General features: G+C 43.8%; 2 protein-coding genes and 1 long non-coding RNA gene across 3 annotated transcripts; 2 read left to right on the top strand and 1 right to left on the bottom strand.

Moving 5' to 3' along the window:
• Nucleotides 1-1,109: 1,109 nt before the first annotated feature.
• DHRS7C (dehydrogenase/reductase 7C) lies at nucleotides 1,110-11,160 on the bottom strand. Its single transcript, XM_083429027.1, has 7 exons — nucleotides 10,981-11,160; nucleotides 10,279-10,438; nucleotides 7,927-8,039; nucleotides 6,581-6,791; nucleotides 5,478-5,570; nucleotides 4,418-4,573; nucleotides 1,110-3,486 (listed from the first exon to the last, which is right to left on the bottom strand). Exons 2-7 carry the CDS (start codon nucleotides 10,430-10,432, stop codon nucleotides 3,278-3,280), a joined length of 936 nt encoding a protein of 311 aa, XP_083285153.1. The 5' UTR covers nucleotides 10,433-10,438; nucleotides 10,981-11,160; the 3' UTR covers nucleotides 1,110-3,277.
• Nucleotides 11,161-17,852: 6,692 nt separating this feature from the next.
• On the top strand, nucleotides 17,853-21,028 carry LOC310672447 (olfactory receptor 2D2-like). The gene has a single exon (XM_083429591.1). The coding sequence runs from the start codon at nucleotides 18,237-18,239 to the stop codon at nucleotides 19,182-19,184; it is 948 nt and encodes a 315-aa protein (XP_083285717.1). The 5' UTR covers nucleotides 17,853-18,236; the 3' UTR covers nucleotides 19,185-21,028.
• Nucleotides 21,029-24,518: 3,490 nt separating this feature from the next.
• LOC310672029 lies at nucleotides 24,519-26,126 on the top strand. The gene is made up of 2 exons (XR_014508355.1): nucleotides 24,519-25,145; nucleotides 25,313-26,126. It is a non-coding gene; the product is annotated as an uncharacterized lncRNA (long non-coding RNA).
• Nucleotides 26,127-26,136: the final 10 nt, after the last annotated feature.

The following is a 26,136-nucleotide window of genomic DNA, read 5'->3' as shown; positions in this document are numbered from 1 at the left end:
CTAACATCATGGAGCCCCAGGAGAGACAAACTCCAGACCTCATGAGCACCTAATGGGCAGCTTAGGCAGAAACCATGAAGCAGCTTTCTCAGCCCCCCCTTCACCCAACAGCTTTGTCTCACGTGGCAAAACAGCTTCATGGAAAGATAAAATGTGTGGAAATGGAACACTTCACAAAGTTCAGTATCATCCTTTGGCAGGGGCCATGCTGATCTTCTCTGTTTCATTCCATTTTCATCCTTTTTGTCACTGAACTCCACACAACAACCAGCCCTCTTGGGAGAGTTTAAAGGACATTTCACCTCACAATGAGGAGGAAAATGGGCAGCCAAGACCCATTTCCCCAGGTTTCTTCCAGGCCCCCGCTCTCTTCATCTATTTCATCTGGACCCCATGCCAGTAATTCCCCACCCCCACGGCATGGCATCAGATAGCAAGTTGAAATAAAGGATGATGGATGGAATTTGCATGGCACAGAACTGTAGTGTAGAGCATGGGGTAGGATCTGACGCCTCTGTACTGTGCCAGCTATATTCTCCAGGAATCTGCTATGGGAGGGCAAAAGGCCGACGAGGGTGGGAGCCGACGAGGGTGGGATTTGAACCCACGCGTGCAGAGCACAATGGATTTCTAGTCCATCGCCTTCACCACTCGGCCACCTCGTCTGCTGAAGCCATAGTGCCTCTTACTGCTCCAGGGCCTTTCTTATTCACTCTGAGGTTCATTTCCTAAAGGATGTCAGAGTGCTAGGTCACAAAAAACGAGGAAGGATTCAAATGACCTATTGGAAAGGTCCAAACAAGTGGTTACCCAAACATATTTCACCCTGCAGTTAGGAGGAAAGCAGAAACAGTGATTGAGCAATGGACCCACACTGGGCAGCACCACACCCCAGCAACCTCCCTCTTTCTTTCTTTGTCTTTGTCTCATCTGGGTCTCATGCTGGCAACTTCTCCCTCTGATTGTGTAGCACTGGAATGCAAATCTCATGAAAGGATGGCTCCATTTTGGAATTTAATCCTAATATTTTGTCACCGCTATAGCTTTTTTTTTTTTTAGTAATCATTATTTCCAACCTTTAGCGAAAGGTAGACAAGAAATCAATGAACAAAGTTGAAAGAAGGACTTTATTTATATCACTTCTGGGTAGGGTTGCTTGATCTGAAACCTAGAAATCTGGGAAATGCAAATACACATCCTTTTCAAATATTCCTAATTGTATTTGTCATATGTTTTTCCTGTTGTGTACACCTACGAAGGTGTTTTGAGGAAGTGGATTCTCTTCTTGAAGGGAGCACATGTGCTATAAATTTAAGCTGGTGGGCCAAGAAGAAATAAAGGAAGAGGCAGTGGAGTCAGGGAAGGCCTTGCAGGGCTTGTCTCCCATCCCTACACTGGGACAGGGAAGAGGAGACAAGCACACCTCCATTATGTGCACTGTTTGGGCCCCAACAGCTGAAAGTTCTACAGCAAATGCAAGCCTAACAGCAGCCATTTTTCAGTTCGGCCCCCTCCCCTCATTCACATGCACACACTATGTTTTCAGAATGGATGCATTCACCTCAGTTTCCTTCAAGCAGTACGTGAGGCATGCCTGTTGCTCAAACAATCTAAAAACCTCCACACACTACAACCGCTACAACCAATACAAATGCAATGATATTATCCCCCTGTGCAGACATTGCTCTTGCAACTATACAAATAGTGTTTGCTCTGCTGGCATTAGAAACATGCTTTCCTGCAGTGCAGGCAGGGCTAGGGCCAGGATGTAGCACAGTGTGTACTGCAGGAGATATTACATATACAGATCTAAGCCCATAATCAGTGCAAGTGCAACCATGCTTGTAACTGACCGCCTCTCGTTTTTCCTTCCAACATTGTCCTCTAATAATTACCCCAGCTCTGCTACAGCTGAACTTTACGAAAAGTCTCATCTTTTTAAATGCATCACAGGCTAACACAAAACATGAGCTAACATGTTTTTGACCTTGCTATGCTCATTTTTAAATATTTACTATCCATTTAAGTGATTATTACATTAGTATCCCACCTTTCCTCCAAGGAGCTCAAGGTTGTGTAAATGGTTCTCCCCCTTCCCATTTTATCCTTACAAATTCGGTAAAGGTAAAGATAAAGGGACCCCTGACCCTTAGGTCCAGTCGTGACCGACTCTGGGGTTATGGCGCTCATCTCACTTTATTGGCTGAGGGAGCCAGCGTACAGCTTGCGGGTCATGTGGCCAGCATGACGAAGCCGCTTCTGATGAACCAGAGCAGTGCATGGAAACACCGTTTACCTTCCCGCCGGAGCGGTACCTATTTCTCTACTTGCACTTTGACATGCTTTCAAACTGCTAGGTTGGCAGGAGCGGGGACTGAGCAATGGGAGCTCACCCCATCACGGGGATTCGAACCACTGACCTTCTGATCAGCAAGTCCTAGGCTCTGTGGTTTAACCCACAGCGCCACCCGCGTCCCTACAAATTAGGTAGTTTCTCATTAAATTGCAAACAAAATTGAATTCTCCGTCATCCCTATTTGGGGCTTCAAAAATCATCCGGTTGCCCTAAAACCTGGAGATGTACAGATTTCTCGATTTCAAAACACAGAATGCTTCCCTGCAAACCCAGTGTTTCCATGATTCTTTACAGTTACAAGTTATCAGAATCAACCCTACTTGAAGCTATTGAAATAATCTTGGGGTTTTGAAGTTGGAAGAGGGATAATTCTTGTGCAAATATTGGCAAGGCATTTCACTTTTGCTTCCCGAGGATTTCCTCTTCACTAAATCAAGTTTGCTTCCTACCAGCTCAACACTTTGTTAACAAACACATAAACTCACCCCAACTATTTCTCCAGTTACCCCTGGTGCCTGAACCTCCTCATTTTCTCTGTTTGTGTCTATTTAGGCTTCCCTACTTCCACGACTCCTCTCTGACTACAAGAGCCAACATGCAGAGCATAGCCTCTTCCTCCATTTTATTAACTTTCTTGTGTAACTGCAATTCCCAGGTGTTTCTGGTGTTTCCGAAGGCTCACAAAGCACCCTGGGGATTGTAGTTCCAGAGCCCAGGAGTGCACCTTTAATAGTAGTTGAAAAGACTACCATTCCCAACTCCACTGCCTCCAAATCCTCAAACCAGAAACATTTCATTGTTTCATTTTTGAGTTGTATGATCTTCTGCTAACATCCCTGCTTTTAGCTTCCCAATGGATCAGCCCATATAATAGAGGGCTTCTGGCAACCCTACGGCCAACTTAGATGAGCAGGATACAAATCATTTTTCATCTTCTATTTTCTGTTTGTCTTTCACTCCAGCGGCCACAACAGCAAAAAACAACTCTGGGAAGAACGTGCGAATGTAAACAGCTGCCTTTGCAATGGGATTTGCCATGAACACTTCTTGCTTCTTCCTGCTCACTGTCCGGAGAATTTCATCCGCTACCTCCACAGGGTGGACACCATTGGCCAGTTTTCTGAAAAAGACTGAAAGAGGGAAACAATGTTTCTCTTCAAGTGGTAAAACAAGACACACTGACCCTGCTCTGAAATTATTTACCTATTATTTCAGATCACAGCAAGCACATCCCTGAGGTGGGCTCAGAAATGATTTCCTAGATGCAGACCACAAACCATCTCATACCACTGTTGCATCAGAGTTAGATGATAAAGGTAAAGGGACTCCTGACCATTAGATCCAGTCATGACCGATTCTGGGGTTGCGGTGCTCATCTCACTTTATTGGCCAAGGGAGCCGGCGTACAGCTTCCGGGTCATGTGGCCAGCATGACTAAACCGTTTCTGGTGAACCAGAGCAGCACACAGAAAAGCCATTTACCTTCCCGCTGGAGCAGTTCCTATTTACAGTGGTGCCCCGCAAGACGAAATTAGTTCTGCGAGTTTTTTTGTTCTATGAGTTTTTTCGTCTTGCGAAGCACCAATGTGTATTGATGGTTTCCCATAGGAATGCATTGGCGGTTAAAAAAAAAAAAAGGCGCAAGACGTTTCGTCTTGCGAAGCAAGCCCATAGGGAAATCCGTCTTGCGAAGCAACTCAGAAAATGGAAAACTCTTTCGTCTTGCGAGTTTTTCGTCTTCCGAGGCATTTGTCTTGCGGGGCACCACTGTATCTACTTGCACGCTTAAACCAGTTCAAGACTTCTACTGGAATAATACTCCTCCTCCTCAGTTGACAGCAAGAAGATGCATGCCTCAGTCCCCTTTGTTGAAATGTGGATATGTATGTATTCCCCTAAATTTGTCTAAACTCCCTCCATGCCCCATTTCACCCACTACTAGTATGCAATTCATATTGCATCTCATGCCAGGTTCCCACCACACTGGCCTGCTCCACTCTTCTCTTCTTCCAGCTTTCATTCCGGCTCCCCCATCCCCACCCCAACTTCAGTTAATCTTACATTTCCACACGGAGGCTTCCCAGTTGCTAGCCTGTGGTTGAACATGGGATGCACGTATGAAACTTGGAGTCACAGTACTGACGCAAACACCAAATTCCTGCAGTTCTGCCCTCAGGCAATCAAAGAAGCCCAGAGCAGCATGCTTGGAAGCAGCATCTAGGAGGAAAACAAGAGATGACGTCATATAATAAACAAATAAACTATCTAACCCCGCTCCCCACAGTATATTATCCTCTCAGTTCTAATATACAGAAACTTGAGTTCCTAGAAACCCAGTTCCTGATCATTTCAGCACCAAACAATAGCACAGATCCAGTTTCACAGTGAGCCTTTTATTTTAAATATTGGCTTTTCAACTCTTCCAGAAACCCAAAGAAGAAGCAAATTGTGTTGACTGAAAGGACAGTTTTTGCTAAAATACTCAGAGTTGTCGTTGGGCTTATGGGTGGGATCCTCATGTCAGTTTCTTACTTCTGAAAAATATGGAGAAATGGAATGGCACCGGGCAGATTTGGCACCTGCTTTTCTCAATGGGTTAAAAACTCTCAGGGTTAGTGGTCAGCTGGAAGCCCGATAGTAACATATTTAACAGTCCATGTAACAAGAATTAAACTCCTTGTTCATCAGTTAATTGAACTGATGTGTGGTCAGTGAGGAATTTGCACAGTGCTGGGCTGAGTGGAGAGCTTGAAACTTCTTTTAAAATTGCCCCTTTCTGTTTATCAGATCAATTATCTGATGAGCAAAGAGTAGGTAATTTGATTCTTCATCATGGTACTGGGCTGGACAGAGAGCGTGAAATATCTCTGTCTAGCCCAGCACTATGATGAGGATTAAAACTGTTCAGTCTCTGATGGTGTTCTGAACTTATTCCCCCCCCCCACGGACAGTGCTGCTGCCGCCACCTGAAAATTAGGTTATTAGGGGAACTGATAATTCCCCTGAAAATTAGGGGAACTGATGGGCCATTTGGAAAGGCTCAGCTTGCTGGATCAGGCCCACAGGGCAGTGCTTCAGCACCGTTGCAACAAATGGTTATTTTCTCAATCTGTAAACTTACAGGCTCCACGAAAAGGCACTCCTACTTTCCCTTGGATGTTATTGACTAGCACAACTTGCCCAGTTCTTCTGGAGATCATGTTGGGAATAAGGGCTGCAAGGGTGAAAAGATGGCAGAAAATGAATGATTTTAGAGAAATTCAATTACCAGGGCAGTGATCCTTATCTAAACACATCTCCAACATTTCTTTTCCTTGCCTGTGTAATAGTGAAGGCTTTATGAATCAGTGAAAAACAAGTTCAAAGAACGATAGCCCAACACCATGAACAGTTCCTACTATTGGCAGCCAATATTGAAAAAGAAAATTCCTGCTGCTCATTCCCAATCTCTTAAAAAAATAAACTCTTAAATCGCACAACTAAGGCGCAGCCACCTAGTTCCCATGCCCTACTGTGCGGGTAGCCAACATGGTGCCTTCCCAGTATTGTTGGACTCCAGATTCCATCAGCCCCAGCTAGTGTGGCATTGGCCGAGTACAATGGGAACTGTAGTCAACATCATCATTCCTCAAGTGAGCCCATATATGGAGAACTAGTAGTCACCAACATCAAACTCAGATGTCATTGTGCTCTGCATCAGTTTCTGCTAGTTGAAAAGATGGCCATGCAACCTTATTCATCTACTGGGATGATCATGTTAGTTGCAATTGTGTCTATACAGTGGGTAGCGGACTGTTGTAACTGTTCAGACAGCTTAGTATGAATGAGTACAGGAAATATTAATCATTTCAGCGGGAGATAAGTACATGTGCACAAATGGGATAATATGTGCTTACATTTGGTCAGATCATGTCCAGGAGTACTAGGGGGAGTAATTAGACATTAAGGTTATATTGCACTACAGATATCATTAGCTTCCCCCAGGGAATCTTGGGAATGGTAGTGTTGCAAGGAGGCTGCAGCTCTTGAACAGATAACATTCCACAGTATCATCAAGTTCCTGGATTCTTTGAAGGCAGCACAAAACTGATGCAAGTTTGTAATGTGGAGATGCCATGAGTGTGATCAGCCTCTCCAAGAAGAGAAATGCTTCCAAAGTGTGCCCTACCTGCCCCACCTCTAAAGGGAGATACAAAGGTCGTAAGGAGGCCCAGTTCCAAATACCTTTGGTGAGCGTTATAGGCCCAAAATAGTTGGCATCCATAACCTTTTTGTCGATTTCCAGTGATATGTTCTGCACTGTTCCCTTCACCTTTGTGCTAGCATTGTTGATAAGTATATCCACACATCCATAGCAATCCAGGATTTCTTTAGCTACATCTTGGATGCAGTTTACATCAGACAGATCGAGGAGGACAAGCTTTGGCGTAAATGTCTGAAAAGAAGCAAACGATTGTTATTGCCCTTTCTTGAAGGGCATTTTTAAAATATAGAAATATGGGACAACTTCCATAAGCTTTAGATGGTAGGATTAGTTCACGGATCATTTAGGGAAACAGATAGCAGCATCACAACAGAAGAACTAGAGTTCACCAGAATATATGAATGCAAAGCAAACTGGGGATTATTGCTGTGGAAACTGACCCCCAAACTTAGGGATTCACTCCTGTGGATGCTACTGAATGAGTCAAGGAAATATGAATATAGTTAGTAGCCATTTATTCAAAGTGGAGCTTTATCCAGTTCAGATGTTGTTGGTATTGCTACTGACTGATTGTTCAGTAGCCACTTTGTATATCCACCTGAGCTGATACCCAGAGATGACTGGGATTGCTTGCATGGTCAAAATGGGCCCATTTCAGAAGACAGTGGGGGAGAACATATATACACTGTTGTCATAGAAAACTTGTTTTCGATTGCAATTTGATAGTCATACCAAACATTGCTTAACCCTCTGCTCCATAATGTATAGTATATCATGTATAGTATATACATGGTATAATGTATAGTATACCATGATGTATAGTACATCAACATGCTTCAACCACCAAACATTCAACTGAAGCTAATCCTTTTCTAGTCGCACCTTTGATCTCATGCATGCTTTCTGCTTATGGCACACCGTATGACCTGGAAGGTAAGAAGCTCTATTTAAATCTATTTGTTTACATATGGGTTTTATTTGGGGGCAGGGTAGGCTTGCTGCTACCTTCAGTGTGGTGGGTTTGCCTTGTTGACCTTAATACCTCTTCTTCTCATCTACAAGTCTTCAATAATTAGATTCTTAATGGGAATTACATGTGTCATCTCAAAGTGAGCTAGATCCCTCAACTTCCTGTTAGGTGTAGGCAGAGAACTTCCTGCTAGGTGTAGCCAATTTTGCTGCACAGTTGTTTTTACAGAAGCTAATCCACCGCCTGAGATCATTGCTTCGCCATGGTCCTGCATAGCAGACAGCAAAGCCTAATTCAAAAGTAATGAGAAAAAGGTGCAAGCTTATATCTTCTGTTTCTCTTGTTTCATAGGGAAAAATCCTGCTGTCATTGCACATTCCCTTACAGGGTACTTACTGCTCTAGGATCAGCCACACTGTTTAAAGCATCATAGAGAGCTTCTAACTTGTCCAGGTGTTTACCACACAGAACTAGCCTTGCTCCACCTGTGTGAAATACCCGTGAGCATTCTGAAAAATAAACCAATGAATAATGCAGTTAGATGATGATGATATTAATTTTATTATTTATACCTCGGCCATCTGGCTGGGTTTACCAGCCACTCTGGGTGGCTTAAAGCAGGCATAGGCAAACTCAGCCCTCCAGATGTTTTGGGACTACAACTCCCATCATCCCTGACCACTGGTCCTGTTAGCTAGGGATGATGGGAGTTGTAGTCCCAAAACATCTGGCAGGCCAAGTTTGCCTATGCTTGGCTTAAAGCATATATAAAGCATGTACCTGTATTCTTGTTAATTTGAAATAAACAACGGGGAGATGTTCTCTTAACACTGCAGCACACACATACACAGGGCACTGGTTATATTTTAAATACTGGTCTTCAGAGAGTTGAGAAATTGCACCATGTATATTGTCTGAAACCCATAAACTGTGCAAACAAATAAATGCATCCAAGTTTTCTTATGGAAATGAACAGGTCAGCCAATGCAGTCTCACCAGTCGTGAAGTTGTTCTGAAGATGTAAGAAATTCATGATGTTTCAATTAGCAAACCCTCCACCTCCCACTGCAGTGGAAGCTGTTGATGTCAGACAGAAATGGATACGCTGGGTGCATGCTATGGAACAAACTGTCAGGTGAGAGAACTCACCTATGCACCGTCTTAAACAGGGATCAAGAAGCTGTGGACTTCCAGATAGAGCTGAGCTTCCCCCACTAACATGGCTAATGGTCAGAGATGATGGGAGTTAAGAGTCCAGACTCCAGCAACATCTTCCCCAAGTGCATCTGCCAAATGGTGCATATGAGCCCCTGATGATATCTCAACTGACATATCCTGTTTCCACAGCCTGGCAGGCAGCAGAGCAACAAGCCGATCAGAGAACCCCATGCAGCTGAAATGGATCACTTTCCAGCCCTCTGATACCTTCTTTTGCTATGAGCCCATCCGTTAACTGTATGGCTGCTGCGGTGGCTGCCTGCTCAAGGCTTTAGCGCCCCAAAGCCTGTAAGCAATTTCACTTCAAGAGAGCCTTCTGCATGCCTTCTTACTGGTCTCAAACCTTAAAGCTCAGCACTGGTGCATAACTTATGGATTATAGAAATAATCTATTTATACCGCCCTGCTGCCACCTGATAGTTACTGTATGTGCAATTAGATCTCACTGCAACAGCACAGCCACCCGGCTATAAATAGACCCATTTATTTCATCTAAGACTTAGTGTTTGTAGGAAAGCAGCTTTTCAACTAATTCTGGATCCACCTGACTGTCATTCTTCCTAGCCCACATTTCTCTAGCATTCTGATGAGAATGCTATGTGGACATTGATTCTCTAAATAAATACAGTGCAGCTGCTTTTATTGCTAATTCATTTTGGTGTATATAAAGCCATCAACTAGGATTCCAGAAGTCGGCACCAAAAGCAAACCTAAGTTTTGCAAGGAAAAAAGACCCAGTTTCTGTTGCAGAACCAATTAGGCAAAAGGGGTAGTGGTGGTAATTTACCTATCAATACCTATAATTTGTTTATGCACTTTTCTGCCCTGCTCCACACCACAAGGGTTAGTAGAATGCAAACAGTAACAAAATTAGCTATCTTACTTAGCTTTACTAAATTGGTTCAATTGCAATGTTTTGATTTCTGAAGAATTTTGAATTTGTTTCAGGTCAGGGTGCAGTTGAGGGGAAAGAACGCAAAGGCCACAGGGTACTCTGTTACTAAGACAACAGAAAATGTATCAGGCAGTTTAGGAAAGAATGGGAAAGAATGTGGACAAAGGTGGATCATAGAATAATAGAATCGTAGAATTGTAGAGCTGGAAGGTACCCTAAGAGTCATCTAGCCCAACGATAAAGGAATCTCAGCTAAAGCATCCATGGTGGGAATGAACTGGGCCATTTGAAGGATTCCCTCCATTAATACCACCACTGAGAGGTTCCATTCTGTTCAAATACACATAGATTTTATGTCTCTCACAGTGCTGAAGCCCTGACTCTTGTCCAATTGGTTTCTGAGCCAGTTGCTCATTATATTTTCAAGCTTTCATGGACAACCACAAGGTCTAGAAATTATGTTTCTTTTTAATGGCAGCTAGATTCTTTAAGATTCTGAATGTTCCTCAAGGTGCACGTGCCAGAGAACTGGATGGCACAATGCAATCACAGCAACCCAGATTTCTATTAACGTGTGTGTGTGTGTGTGTGTGCGTCACACAACAGGCTATTAGTCATTTGCTGCACCTGCTTACCCTTGCCCACACCGGAGAGAGCATCAGTGATCACTACAACTTTGCTCCGCACGGCAGATTTTGACATCAGATGAGTAACTGTCCGATAAATATATACAATCCCGCTGATTCCAACCACCAGCAGTGGGAGAATTAGCACAGCTAGGACACCCATCTTCACCTGGCAGAAAGGAGAACAAATTTGGGCAATGGAGGAGATTGTCAATATCTTTTACAGCAAACATGACCAAAGGTCCCCCTCCATTAACAAAATGCAATCAAGCAGAACCTGTAGCATGTAAGGTGTTCCCAGCCATTATTTGAATTATATTATTATTTATTCAGCATCTATCAGTGCACAGAGAGATTTACCAAAGTGTACACAAAGCAATTTCCTGCTTTTAAATAACTCCACACAAAGCAATTTTGAATTGCAAAATCAAACATAATATGACAAAACCCATTAAGAATTGTTTGGGGGGGGTTCATTTCTTTACTGACTGTTAGATATTATGGACAGATTTGTGGGCAGTGCTGTTCCACACCAACGTTTGCAACAGTCAATTCTATTTCCCTGATGCAAGAAGAAAAAGAAGAAGGGGGGGGGGGGAATAAATTGTGACATATTTCTTATTGAAAGGAAAAAGACTAAAGCAAAGCTTCTGAAGAAATCGTGCCGATTTAACATCCAACAGAAGTTCTGTAATAAAGACAATAACTTACTTGGAATTGCAAGCCGTCAACAAGTTGATAAGGTGGTATCTCCCGCCAGCTGGTTTATACTTGAAGTTTAATTAAACTCATAGGCATTTTTGGAAAGGAAAAAGCCCTCCATCCGCCGAAGCCTTTTGCCTTGAGCAAAGGCAGCTATGTATAGAGCTCAGCTGCATGACAGAGTTTTAAAAAGTAAATATAGTATCCATGGCCCCAGCCACATACCTGACCTATTTAGTTTCACAGGGCTTCAAAGTCCTTCTACAGCCTGCAAGAGTGGACGAACTCAATGATAAAGAGACATTGCTCATTTCTTTATTTTTGTGGCAAAATGTAGGTAATAGCTCACTTTGCTCCAAAAAGGCTCTAGATGTTACAAGACTGAATTAATCTGTTTCTGTTTTTCAATGTGCAACGACTTCTGCAGTCACTAAGAGAGCAACCCCGGCAGCTCTGCTCAGAAGTCTCAATAAGTTGAACATGATTCTCAGATAAGTGTAGATACAGGATTGCAGCCTTAGTGATGGGAATCCAGTCTAAATGGTCAATAGCATTTCTATGTGTGATAAGATTGTTTCTTTTGAAAATACTGGTATGATTTCAGTGACAATTTACCAGCTACTGTGCATGTGCTTTATTCTTATAAGCAGGGCTTTTTCCAGAATTTTTGGTGTGTGTGTGTGCTTTGAATGCACTTTAAAGTATGGTTCCAGATGTCCCCATTTCCCAGGGACAGTCCCCAGATTTACAAATCTGTCCCCGGACAAAATCCGTCCCTGGAATGTCCCCGGATTTTATTTAATGTCCCCGGATTTATATTTTAAGTGTTGTAGATTTATTAGTAGGGAATGGATGTTGCGTGATTGGTTCAACGGCACAAGACACATCATATGGGGACTTCTGGTGAGACAAAAAGTCAGGCGCCAAGGCAGGGAGCAGCTCTTGAAGCCAGCCAGAGCCAACTGCACTACCAGGCTGGCTCCGGGCTGCTGAGACTGCCACTGCCGAGGGGGAACCGGGGATGCCCGGTGGATCAAATGGGGGAATTGATGACCCCCCCCAACCCAAATCGAGCCAGGAGCGAGAGCACCTGGCAACCCGGCCGACTACCCAGTGGTGTTCCGGGGCCAGGAAAACCCTGGAGCTGATGCAGGGATAAGGAGGAGAGGAGAAGGAGAAGGAAGAGAGAGAAAGAGGAAGGAGAAAAAAAGAGGTGACACTGCCACCGCCTCTGCCTCTGAGAAGGAGAGGCAGGAGAGCACCGGGAGGGCAAGGACACATGGCCGAGCCCAGGCCTGACCTGAGCCTACTCCACGGCAGCTAGCCCTCCAAGAGAGCAGACAGGGGCCCAGAGGAAGGCCGCATGACAGAGGAGACCACAGCAGAGAAGATATTACTTCTTTTTTAAAAAAACAAAACAAAAACCTTTTTTAAATAACTTTTTTTCCCTCTCTCTTTTTTTTTAAAAAAAAAGTGTCCCTGGATTCTTTGAAAAAAATCTGGCAACCTTACTTTAAAGGTCTGGTGTGTGTGCAGCCTTAGAAGAATCTTTAAAATCAATGACACTTGAGCATCTGCCTTTTGTATTGATAAGGATGAGCCAGATAAAGGGGGGGGGGAGAGATTGCTTGCCATTTCTGTTAGTTCCATGCTTTGCTTCCAGGGACTGCGTAACACATTATATGTGAGACTGTCATTGAAGATCATTCAAAAACTTCAACTAATTCAGCAGTCAGGTTGCTAAAAGGGAGTCATCACAACAAATGCATATCACCAGTCCTGAAACAGCTTTCAGTTTGTTCCTGGAGTAGTTATATATGGTTGATGCCTGGAGGGAAGATCACCCAGAAAACCCATATGCACTGCCCAGAGTTCCATTACGTAAGGAAGACAGGATAGAAATTTACTACAATAAATTCTTAGAACTTCTTAGAACCTGCCCAAGGAACCTCACCTTCAGAGACTAGGATGGTAACAACTGAGGAAAGGGCTTTTTTCTGGGGTGGACACCATCCTTGTAACACCCTCCCCAGATATGCCTCTTTGGTACCTGCACTATTATCATCTAGGTTCCAGGTGAAAACTATTTTTATGTTCATTAATGACAGCATGGTGCTGCGGCTTGTCTTGGTGTTTGGAGTGGCAGGGTTGGCAACTGATTCTACGTGTTTGGCTCATTAAACTTTTCCCCATTTGTTGGTTACTTAATTGATTTGCTTTAAATTGCTTATTTCCGTGGTTGCAAGTGGTCTGCAAGCAAACAGTCCGACCATTTGTGTGCATCAACATGAAAGGAGGTTAAGACAAAACAGTGGAGTGGAACCCTTCCCCAGAAGTCATGCAGAATGATTCCATCAGGGAAACTGTCAGTTGCCAGCAGCAGCAGTCTCTCTTTCCCACTATATACAATGGGAAAAGCCCATAATAGTTCTGCACATGTTTCCATAAGCACCTGCACCACAGTCCCAAAGTCCGTATACACCAATCAGACTTTCCAGTTATTGAGTTCAAATCAGATGCAAATCCCTCTTTAGCTTTTGTTGCCTCCAGCAGGACAAAAATCAGAAGTTGTTTGTGTCTATGGCTCCCAAGAGATGTGTCAGCCCTTCCATTCACTGGGCTTTGGGACCTCCTGCCTAGCACCTTAGCTTTTAACAGGCTCCGCCTGACATTGGGAGACTCCCTGCTCCATGGAAGTCTTTGCCACTCCATTCGCTTTTAATGCACGGCAGATTAAACTTCTTTGACAGGAAAATCATTTGGTTTCAGCAAGGAAGTGCACCCGCAAGGTGACAAAACGGCAGGTAAACAACAGTTATTTTTGTTTATGGAGGACACCCTTTGCTCTGTTAATGCTCCACCTTTCGTTCTGTATATACTGGTTATGTTGGTAATATTTGAAAAATAAGGGATGTCAGGGAGTTGTGAGGGCTGTTCACATGTTATGCTGCACACAGGTACAAGGGGTTTGTGTACATGTACAGATGTTTGTGCAAATGATTGTACACATGGTGAATTTAAAAGTAAATGCATGGATTAAACCAGAGAAATGCAGAGCACAGACTGGGTGTACAGTTGCCCATATGTTGAGTTTACCAATGATCAATCATGTGCAGTGCTCCATTGCATCTATTAAATGGAAGGGAGATACTTTGAGGGGGGAAATGGAACCCTATTATTGAAATAGAAAGGATTATCATTTTCTAGCCTAAGCAGCACACATACTGTCACATCAAAGCTTATCAGCAGAGTGGGGTGGGGGGATTAATTCAGTTCACATATAAAGACCAATCTATCAAACTCTCATTTTCCAAAGCAATATGAGAACCAAAAGACAGACTTCCTTCAAAGTTCACCCTTATCTGAATTATTGAAAGTAATTTTTTAATGAAATGATTTTAAAATGTTGTCTTATTTTATTGTTATTAGCCACCCTGAGCCCGGCTTCGGCTGGGGAGGGCGGGATATAAATAAAAATTTATTATTAGTAGTACTATTATGCAATGCAGTTTTCCAAGCAAACAATGTTTACGAGAATGCATATATTAGGGGAAAATGTGCATAGAATGTATATATTAGTGAAAATGCTTGCAAAAAAATGACTACATTAGTAAAAACTGCATACGAAAAGGTTCTAATTAGGAAAAATTAGCAAAAAAGATTCTGAAGAATTTTCATTAGGATTACAAATAAATAAATCCAAAAATTGATGCAGAAATGTGAAGCACAACAAAATGAAAAACAAAGAACTAAAATGCTCAGATCCTTCTGTCCCTGCTAGTCAGACTGGACTGAACTGGACTGCCTGAGAGTTCCTTGTTCGAAATCAGGCATTCTCTGCTGCGATTAACAGCATCTCTGTTCATAGTTGGCTCAGCTCCATATGTGAATCTTCATCCCATATCTCTATATGTAATCTTCATCTCAGCTGCTCTGACTTTGAGATGAATGTGGGGCATCTGCTTGTATAGCAATGTCCATATTGGAGCACCCACAGAACTTTGGATCACATATATTCGCTTACCAAGGCTACTCAATAGATCCACAAATGAGATGGATTGGGACCTCAACAATCCTCATTTCAATGCATCTAAAAAGAAATTATTCTGGCCACAACTATACCACTATTTCACATACACACAGATAGGGGCTAAAGCGGTGCAGGTTATGGGTCAAAAATTCCTTTTTTCATGGGAATTCAGTCAACTGTTTCCCCTCCTCTTAAAAATGAGGAGTAGGCAATTTGGATCAGGGCTACATGACAGGGGATGGGGAGTCTAAGCTTCTCCTCCTCCACCATTAAATCCCTGCCTCAAATCACCCCCTAAAGTAGCTTTAATAAACCACAGAAGGAAGAAATGTACAGGCATAATTTTAGTTCCTTCACCCCCAGGCAGTTAATAGGAGCATGGCAACAATGACAAGGAGAAGACACTCAGCTAGTTTACCATTCTAGGAATTACTAGGAATGGGGTTGCAAATATCATGGAAAATATTACCACATCTTTATATGAAACTATGGTGCATCTGCTTTCGAAATATACTTCTCACTATTTGGGGCACCCCATCTCAAAAAAATCTGTGGTAGACCTAAAGAAGCTGTAGAAAGTGGCAAGCAAAATGACTGGTCCATGTGCCCTGGGAAGCTGGAACAATATGACCTAGTACAACCTAAGCTAACAGCACTGATAATAATAATAAGGATGATGATGATGAACTATGTGGACTAATAGGGACGCAGGTGGTGCTGTGGGTTAAACCACAGAGCCTAGGGCTTGCCGATCAGAAGGTTGGCGGTTCGAATCCCCACGACGGGGTGAGCTCCCGTTGCTCAGTCCCTGCTCCTGCCAACCTAGCAGTTCGAAAGCACGCCAGTGCAAGTAGATAAATAGGTACCGCTCCAGCGGGAAGGTAAACGGTGTTTCCGTGCGCTAATCTGGTTTGCCAGAAGCGGCTTAGTAATGCTGGCCACACGACCCGGAAGCTGTACGCCGGCTCCCTCGGCCAATAAAGCGAGATGAGCACCACAACCCCAGAGTCGGCCACGACTGGACCTAATGGTCAGGGGTCCCTTTACCTTTATGGGGACTAATGCAACAAACTCCAATGTGGTCATAGCATTGAAGTCATCTAGACCTCTTTCACATATGTATCTGCATGCACATACTGCATTTAATTAAGGTCATGCAGAAATCAGAATATACTGTGCACACCCCCCAATGACCATTAGTGCAACAAACTGTCCTACAAACCGTGCAGCTGCAGGTACTTGCATGCCCTTGGATGAAAATTTTAAATCAGCGATATTTGGTTTTGCAATACGTTGCAGTACATTGACACACCTTTAGATGTCTCTCCATGTACATTCTTCTGTGCCAAACTGTCAGCTAAGCTTCGGTTCTGGAAGGGGTTGTTTTGCCTGCCTGCAGCTGTTTCCTTAAGTAAACAACCTTGTTACTCAGGTAGTGACAGTAATCAATAAGCCACAAGCAGTCCAGTCCACAGACTTCTCTGCTACAGGATGACCATGCAGAAAGGTAGCATACCCAAGGCAGAGGGAGATGCCTTATGGTTGCAAAGATGTGAAGAGTATTCCTTCTGTGGAGCAATAGGAGTGACATTCCCCTAACAGCTACCATTGTGCCATTCCTTACCCTGTTGGGCTAGTTTGAAAATTTTAGGAAGTTCATGGTGATGACCCCAGATGTGGAGAAAGGTTGGTTCACTACTTTTCCCCAATGGTAGCATTTGCCCTCAGTCAGTGCAATAAGGAGATTTTCCATAAAAGAATTGTAAGCAACTACTGTTCTAGTCAATCACACTCCAAGAGGAAGGAAGTGTTCTTAATGGGTGAAATTGCTGGGAAAGCCTTGGGCTGATTTTATTTAAATATAATATGCACCCATCCTCTCATGTACTTAAAATCTACATGGTAACTTGAGGGGTATGGAGTGTTAGAGGAGGGGTAGTACCTTTGGTGGGGGACAAGTCTTGTTGCTTCTGGGGTAGTTTGTCCACCTTTGGTCCCTACCCTGAACTCAGCTCTCACCTGTGGCTCCTAGAAGCTGTCAGTATGCAGCAGTGGCCACACCCTGGAAACATCGTCTACTGGCTGGCTAAACCAGGTGAGGGTAGCCGATGGGCCTCAAACCCTTGGTGAATTAGGGACTTCTCCTGCATGCAAAGACAGGCTCCAGTGGATTGAACAGACAAGACCAATAGTGGGTCCAATGGTCAAGGCGGCCAAATTATTTTATGATGAAGGCAGACAATAGCACAAAGGCTAAAGAGAGGGCCATTATGACCGAGTGCTCAAGTACCTGAGTGGATGTGTAATCATTCCCATCTTTGGACATGATATGCACAATTTAAAAAAAAATTAAATAGGCTGGGGAAGGTGATGCTGAGCTGGACTGGGACTCTACATAGGGGAGTGGAACATTAACCTTTTGCTCCTGCCTTGTGTGTGACGCCCTGCTACAAACTTGGTGCCTGCTTTTCACAATGGGAGAGTTATATGTATGATCACATCAAAATTGTTTCTGTGCTCATTTGTATTGGTAAATCACCAAATAATAACTATCATAGCTATGGTCCAGAGCTTGAAAATTCATTTTTAAAGGGAACATGTTCTAGCTCAAGTTCAACTTGTCCAAAAGGCACATTCATCCATTTACAAAACGAGCCAGTTAGCTTCACATTCAGTTCACAGTTCAGTGGGAGTTCATCCAAATGTCTCTCAGCAAATTTCTTTCAGCATTCAGACTGTTGCAAGCTGCTGTGCTGAAGTGTAGAATATACTTAAGAAGAATACAGCAGAATGCACATGTAGTAGATTGTAACAACAACAACAACACGAATTGTTTATTGTCCCCCAACAATTATAATATTTAAGCTTACAGGACCAAGTTCAGAAACAAGACCAGGCAATTAAGAAATCTGAAATCCAAGGGGAATTTGAACGTAAAAGCATTTCAGAAGCATCCCTAGCTTTTTATTGCCCATGTGAAGATGTTTCCCTATTTAATTAAAATGCATCTTTATTTGGATGATTGCCATTTCCAAAAATAACCAGATAATGTATTCAATCATATACAGATGGCCCTCTAAAGTTATTGAGAGCAATACTGTCAGAGTGAAATGAGATTTAATTGTACAAAACTACAGTTGCCTTTGTGAGCATTGATATCGCCAGCCTCTTGTCATTTCCGTTCACCTGCCCTCCCTCCCTTAGTGCTACAGGTGCCGCCTGGCTGGCATGTTGGATGGAGCAGTGGAACCAGAGCTCGGTGGCTGAGTTTATCCTCCTGGGCCTTGCAGAGGGGGTGCAGGCAGAAACTGCGCTTTTCGTTCTCTTCTTGGCCACTTACCTGGTGACCCTGGTGGGCAACTGCATGATGGTCATGCTGATCGCAGCTGAGCCTCGCCTGCACACCCCCATGTACTTCTTCCTTCTCCATTTGTCTCTGCTGGACCTGTGCTACTCTTCAGTCACCGTCCCACAGATGTTGGCCCACCTCCTCTCCAGGCAGAAGGCCATGCCCTTCGCCCGGTGCGCCTTTCAGATGTACATCTTCCTGGTTTTCGGCATGGCAGAGTGTGTGCTGTTGGGCATCATGGCCTATGACCGCTATGTGGCCATCTGCCACCCTTTGCACTACACCTCCATCATGAGCTGGCGATTCTGCAGCTGGACGGCGGGGGCTGCCTGGGCTAGCGGCTTCATCAACTCCCTCATAGTCAATGCCTTCGCTCTGCGTCTGCCTTACCGCGGCCAAAACCGTATCAACCAGTTCTTCTGTGAGGTGCCTGCTGTCATCAAGTTGGCGTCCGCTGACTACACAGAAGCAGAGGTGGTTGTGTTTGTCTTTGGCTCCCTCCTGCTCCTCCTGCCCTTCGTCCTCATCGCCGCCTCTTATGCCCGCATTGGGGTGGCCATTTTGCGGATACGTTCTGCTGAGGGCCGGCGCAGGGCTGCCTCAACCTGCGCCTCCCATCTTGTGGTGGTGAGCCTTTTCTATGGCACAGCTCTCTTTGCTTACATGAGGCCCAGTTCTGTCAGCTCAGCCACAGGCCAGGATAAGGCAGTGTCTGTTTTCTACACTGTGGTAACGCCCATGATGAATCCTCTCATCTACAGCCTTCGAAACAAGGAGGTGAAGGGTGCTTTGAAAAAACTATTGAGTAGGAAAATATTCTCGCCCACAACATGACTCTCACTACAGGTTTCCATTTTCATGCCTCTCTTGTAGCCACAAACACAAACTCTACTCTGAGTCAAAAGCCAAAGCCACTCTAGCACTATCCTCTTATATAGCTTTAACATTTTATTGATAGGTTAGAGGAACTTGGGAAGTCTTCTTCAGATCTTTTCTGCTTAGGCTTTTACTAAAAGTGGGCTTAGAGTACTTTTGCTTGAGGAACGGCCCTGTTCTGTGTATGTCTATGGAGACACTTGGCCGAAGTTTACTAGTTGCTCCCTGTCTCTCAGCACCAGACCCTACTGATACAGGCTTTCCGTGCCATACCTCTTGCAAAACATCTGTCCAAGGTCATGAGAAAAGAAGAAAGAGAATGAATAGTCAGAAATAAAGGGGGAGTCTCTAGTGCAGGCTTCTACATTTTTTGCTTGCCAGAATTGTGTCTGAATGGGTTATCACCTCCTGGGAGAGTGTGACCAAATGGCTAGTTTTGAAGAGGCAGAGGTGGGTTGGAATTATCTTGACAACCATGTAGAGATATTCAGCCTCTCACTAGTTCCAATGTTGGTAGAGGTGTACTCGACTACACAATGACTGAAGGGCCTCTCTCTCTCCCCTTTCTAGAGGCCAAGCTGGAAGTGAAGGGGCAGAAACCAGGTGACCACCATTTTTGGTTACCAAAGCCAGCCAAAAACTATAGATCACTGCGCTTGAAACTATTTAAGCAGTTCATTTCAAGTTGCAATATTCTTCTCTAGGGCAGGCAAGGATAAAACAAATATACAACCCCATTGCTTAGCACATCACACGTCCCCTAAGTCTAAAAATGCACAAACTCTTTCAAAACCAACATGACATTAAAATGTGCTTGGAGATAAGCACGACATATTTTACTATGTTTGTGACAGAATTGGTGTTTTCAATGGGAAATAAGATTAAAATAATGTTATTGTTCTGCTATAACTGTGTGCCATTTTATAGGCTTTGATACATTATTCTTTTGCTGTTGACTTTTATGTCGTTTTCATGTTTCAAAGATGTGGATTTTTTCTCTCAAAAAAATGATGCAGTTCTCACTATGTGGATTGTACATCAGCTTTATACATTCCTCTGAAGAACCTGAAATGTGTGCAGCCTTAAATAAACTATTTGAAGTGCACCTTTGAGGTTTTCCATTCTCTTCACTCCTGGCAGGTGCATGGATGAAGAAAGCATCTGCAGGGATTGTCTGACCATGAAAGCCCTTCCGGTCCTCACACACATTTGTCTTTGTTTTATATCACCCCTTCTGGCATCAAATTCAGGTGGAGCGTGCTGATAAAAGTGGAGCTGAATAGGGTTATTGAGGAACAAGAAGGAAGTATCAAGGTACTTGGGGAAACTCTGAGGTCTGCAGAAGTACTAGCTATATTTATTTTAAAAAACCTATGGGGACAAAAAACTAAACAAAAACACAGCCTAGTGACTGAGTATACTCAGTAGCCACATAATATTATCGGGGTGGGGGGGGGAGGGCGTGCAGAGAACAGCAGAAATCAGGAGAGTGGGGAGATAATGGAATGGAATATCAAGGAGAAGGGCAGGATGGATTGGCTAGGACCTTGGACAAGAGCACTCCTGGTTGGAGGTGAGGATGCCTCACATGTTGCATGCCTCACATGTTTAGACTAGTATCAGTCTAGAAATCTAGCACCTGGGGATCCACAGGAGGGCTGCCAGGGATAGACAGACTGCATTTACACGTCCCAGAGGTGACTGAGTACAAGATACACAACAAATGCTAGAGCTTTATGGCATTTTGTAAATCAATATTTTTTTTGTCTGCTGTTGCCTGAAAAAAACACCCTGCAACCAGACCTAAACAACAAAAAAGGAGCTTAAATAAAAGCATCACAAAGTCCCTCTCCCCAAGCCATGCCCCTCTCCCCAACCAGCCCCTCTCCACTGCCCCTCCTCTCTGAGTGCTATTTGCTATTTGCTTGAATATGTCTACGCTCTGGATGGAGTTCTCTCTCTTTCTCTCTTTCGCATTTGCAAAGCTGGAATGTAGCTTACGGTCCCATCCCTTGTACTGCCCACCTTTTTCCTCTGGCCTCACCCTCCTGGGACCTGGCCCCTGGATTGTGGCCCAGTGGGGAATGTGGCCCTTGGACTGAAAAAGTTCCCCCACCCATCATAAGCAAAGTGACACCAGCTGTGGCTATCGGGAAGACTTAGCCACGGTGGCGAAACCCAAAGCTTGGCTTAGGCAATTCATACTGCATTGAACCCGTTGAATACATTAAAACACAGAATACGTTTCATTGGTATAGAACATTCAGTCCTTATCCGCAAATGTTCTCTGCTAGAGACGAAGTGTACAAATTGCTTTAGAAATGCCATCCCAGCCATTCAGTGATTACGGCAAAGAGCAGAGGCAAGGGCAGCATCTCTGATGCATTCATTGCTAGTGCGGCTCACTCTCCTATGTGAATGTCCACCCCACATGACCTGAAATGAATGGAGGGATACTTGCTTGCATTGCAGTTGTAGGTTGTTCATATTAGAACACCCACAGAGTTTTGGGTCACATGCATTCACTTTGAGAAGCACAGTTTTATGAAGAAGAAGAGGAGGAGGAGGAGGAGGAGGAGTTTGGATTTGATATCCCGCTTTGACACTACCCGAAGGAGTCTCAAAGCGGCTAACATTCTCCTTCCCCTTCCTTCCCCACAACAAACACTCTGTGAGGTGAGTGGGGCTGAGAGACTTCAGAGAAGTGTGACTAGCCCAAGGTCACCCAGCAGCTGCATGTGGAGGAGCAGAGACGTGAACCTGGTTCCCCAGATTACGAGTCTACCGCTCTTAACCACTACACCACATTGGCTCTGTGTCTAAAAACTGGAAGAATGGCATAAATGACAGCCCGAGCCACCCAATTCCCTTTTTGAAAACTACCCCGAGTTTCCAATCCATGCGGTTGTAAGGGTGGGCGGGGTGCACAGAGAGATGATGGGATCACATAGTATGTGCTGTAGCTTCAGAAAGCAAAAATAGGTTTGTTCAGAGTTTCAGGACGTTTAGTTCCTGCATTGCAGGGGTTGCACTCTATGACCCTTGAGGTGCCTTCCAGCTCTATAGAAAGGTAAGATCTCTTGATTCTGAGGAACCCTCTACCCCCCCCCAACACATTGCTACCAGTCACTTATTGGGTTCTTTTCCTTTAACTGTAATAAATTCCAGATTATGCAAAACCCCAGATTTTGCAGTTGAATAAAGGAGCTAAATTAAGTACATTTGTATCCGTTAGTATTCCTGCTGTAAGCTGCCTTGGAGATCATTTGATTTAAAAAAGGTGCTGAGAATGTTAAAACGAATAAAGGGGCGGGGGAGATAATGAAACACATTTTTTTTGAATGTGGAATTTTCTTAGGGTTAAAATAAAGACCCGTGTATAAATTAAGACCTTTGCAATGTGATCTTAACTGTCAAAATTAAGCAACCCTGCTTTCAATGGGATGTGCTCCCAAGTCATTCTGTTAAGGATTATAGCCAAAGGCAACACACACAGAGACACACATCTGGGAATAAGCCCAACAGAACTTACTATTTGCAAATAAACACATATAATGTCAGACTGCCATCCATCAAAGCTGAAACGGCAACTGTTCTTTCCGCGGAAGCCATGCTACTCTCATGACCTGTCAACACACACACAAAAAGGAGACCATGGCTTGCCGCTCAAGTATGAGCTGCAGTGTCTGCACCAGGGAACCTGTGGACATCCAGATGTTGGTGGACTACAGCTTCCACCATGCCTGACTACTGGGCAGGCTAGCTGGGGCAGATGGCAGTTGGAGTCCAACATCATCTAGAAGTCTACAGGTCAGCCACCCCTCATCTCCATGGGCATGACAAATAATGAGATGTCACCACTAGGTTCTCCCTTAGCACACTGCATCATTTGGAGGACCTTGCCCCAAACCTCTAGACTGGAGTTTTCACAGGGGTAAGAATTAACAGATAGAAATCAGAAAGAACATGAGATGAGCTATTTAATAGGCATGGTTCTCCCCCTCCCGCCTTCCAATACTAGATTTATAGTGTGTGGGGAAAGTATGTATAAACAATGACATCAAGTAGTCTCTTCTGGCTTTCACTCCATCAGATTGGCTCAGGCCAGTGCATCATCTGCTGCAGAGTAACAGATGCTTCAAAGGAAGCACAGCACAGTGGTGCATTGCCTCATTTCTTGTTAACACTCATGTCCTAAAAGTTTGCCCTCTCTAGGGCCATCTGGGATGACAAGCATGGCCATCTTAGCAACTAGCCTTGCTCCAGAACAGGGGTAGCCAATGTGGAGACTTCCAGATGTCTGCCTCCAACTCCCAGAAAGCCAGCCAGCCTGGCCAATGGTCAGCTCCCACCATTGCTGCATTCCAACATCATCACTTTGAAGGCACCACATTGACTACTCTTCCCTACTGTGGAATACCTACACTGTTGTCATTTCCAAGATCTATCCGTGCTACCACACTTTGCCTTTTTCTGCAACCCATATTTTGGTATAGCCATGACTTGCCAGGGGAGCTCCCTGCTACACATCCATGAGTGCTTTCGACTGGAAAATATAGAGAGTAGTGCCCAAACGGCTCCACCAGCACTTTGGCATAAGCTATAAGGCCTATATAACGGGTTATATTAAATTAAATTATGTTGAATTAAATAATGGATGGGTTTGCTTCATGGTTAAAAATAGACTATCAGGGCATCCTCACGCTGTGCTCACCCTTCTCATCATTACTGCTTTAACAGAGTGGGAGGGGTTTAAATATGCACATGCACACGTCTTGCTTAGAATACAGAATGTCCCCCTAATTAACCTTTGGTCTACAGCTGTCTGCCGAATAGTATGGACATGATAGATAGACAGATAGATAGATAGATAGATGATAGATACATAGATACATAGATACATAGATCATAGATGATAGATAGATAGATGATAGATGATAGATGATAGATAGATGATAGATGATAGATAGATATAGATAGATAGATAGATAGATAGATAGATAGATAGATAGATAGACAGATGATAGATAGAGAGATAGAGAGATAGATAGATAGATGATAGATAGATAGATGATAGATGATAGATAGATAGATGATAGATAGATAGATAGATAGATAGATAGATAGATAGATAGATGATAGATAGATAGATGATATAGATAGATGATAGATAGATAGATAGATTAGATAGATAGATGATAGATAGATAGATAGATAGATAGATGATAGATAGATAGATGATAGATAGATAGATAGATATAACAGAAAAACTCGCATATTCTTCTTTGCAATTCATGAAGCCATGTTTAGACATCTCTCCATGCACAAAATTCTGGGAAAAGTTTGTTTGTTTGCCTACAGCAATTTCCTTAAGTAAGCAACCTTGCTGCTCAGGTTGCAAGAGAATTCAATAGCCAGCAAGCAATGTGGTGAACAGACTAGCACAAGGTCACTGGCCAAGAGCTGAAGGAGAGGGTTATTGGAGTTGTAAGGCTACTCTCCATGTTGCTAGGACCTCGGACAGCAGCTAAGATCACCACTCTCAACAGCTAAGCAACTTTAACATCAGCTATGGTACTCCTATCTCTGATTACCTGGTAGGGCTCTGCTTATAAATCAGCTTTGGGACTAGGTTGCCTGGTACACATCCCATCTAATTTTGTTATCTGCCCCCAAGAAGCAAAAATCCAGTATAAGCAGTGGTTATGCCAAGTCATCAGCAAAATAAGGATGATAAGACTAGACTCCCTTAAAGACCGAGATTAATAAATGTGAAGTGTGTGGACCACTTTCTAAGCATAAATAGACTCCCTTCCCATGTGTGACATTCTGGAGCTTACTTGTTGGTCCAGGTCCACAGGAGGTAGCATATAGTTTTGTGCCTGAGGAAGAAAGCCCAAATGGTGCTCTAGGTAAGGGGTAAAGGGGCCCCTGACCATTAGGTCCAGTCGTGACCGACTCTGGGGTTGCAGCGCTCATCTCGCTTTATTGGCCGAGGGAGCCGGTGTACAGCTTCCAGGTCATGCGGGCAGCATGACTAAGCCACTTCTGGTGAACCAGAGCAGTGCACGGAAACTACATCTTAGCAAAAATATAATTACTTAAATAACTGCCAATGTGATGTCCTTAAAATGATGACCCAGCTGCTGCCACCCAAAGCAGGTTGCCTTAGTCTAATACAGGGGTGGTCTAAAATGTGGCCCTCCAGATGTTGTTGGATGCCAGTTCTCATTATCCTTGACCACTGGCCAGGCTGGCTGGGGCTGATGGAAGCCTGTGTCCTACAACATCAGAAGGGCACTAGGTTCCCCTATCTCTGGTCTAATAGAAGGACCATCCTTGTAAGTAGCCAAGATCAGAAGCACTTCTCCTGGGTGGATGTTATCTTGTGAGGAGGAGACTTTGGAGATACATGGCAAAGTTTGGCATCTTTGTCCTACCTGCCATGTGATGGCTGCTGTCACACAGTCACCTAGCATAAGCTCCTAGGGTATTCAGGCAAGGCCAAGAAGTGCTGTCCTTACAACAGCGCTGTTGAATCCTCCCAAATGTAGAGTTGCTTCCTTTGTTTACTTCACTTTTGCCTAAAGCAAAAAGTATAAACCCCAGTTGGCAAGGTTTACCAGTCAGATAATAATTACCTGCTCATGGGACTGCTTGGCACCAGGAAGTTAGAATGCAAAATGAAGTTTCTTTAATGATCTCACTCTGAGAACTTTTTCAGGCGTCTCAAAGGATGTTATTAAAAAGTGCATGGGAGTTTACCAGGTGAAACTGTTTTCAGAGTTTATCAAACTTAGTCCTAACAAGAGAGGCTTATGCAAAAACCCCTAAAGGCATCTTAAAGCAAAGAGGTACAACCACTTAACGGATAAAATAGAAATGTTTGTCTCAAAAGAAGGAAAAGAAA

This window comes from Podarcis tiliguerta (assembly GCF_965153285.1).
Source record: "Podarcis tiliguerta genome assembly, chromosome: 2".
Taxonomy (NCBI): Eukaryota; Metazoa; Chordata; class Lepidosauria; order Squamata; family Lacertidae; genus Podarcis; species Podarcis tiliguerta.
This window is presented reverse-complemented; position numbering and strand designations above follow the sequence as displayed.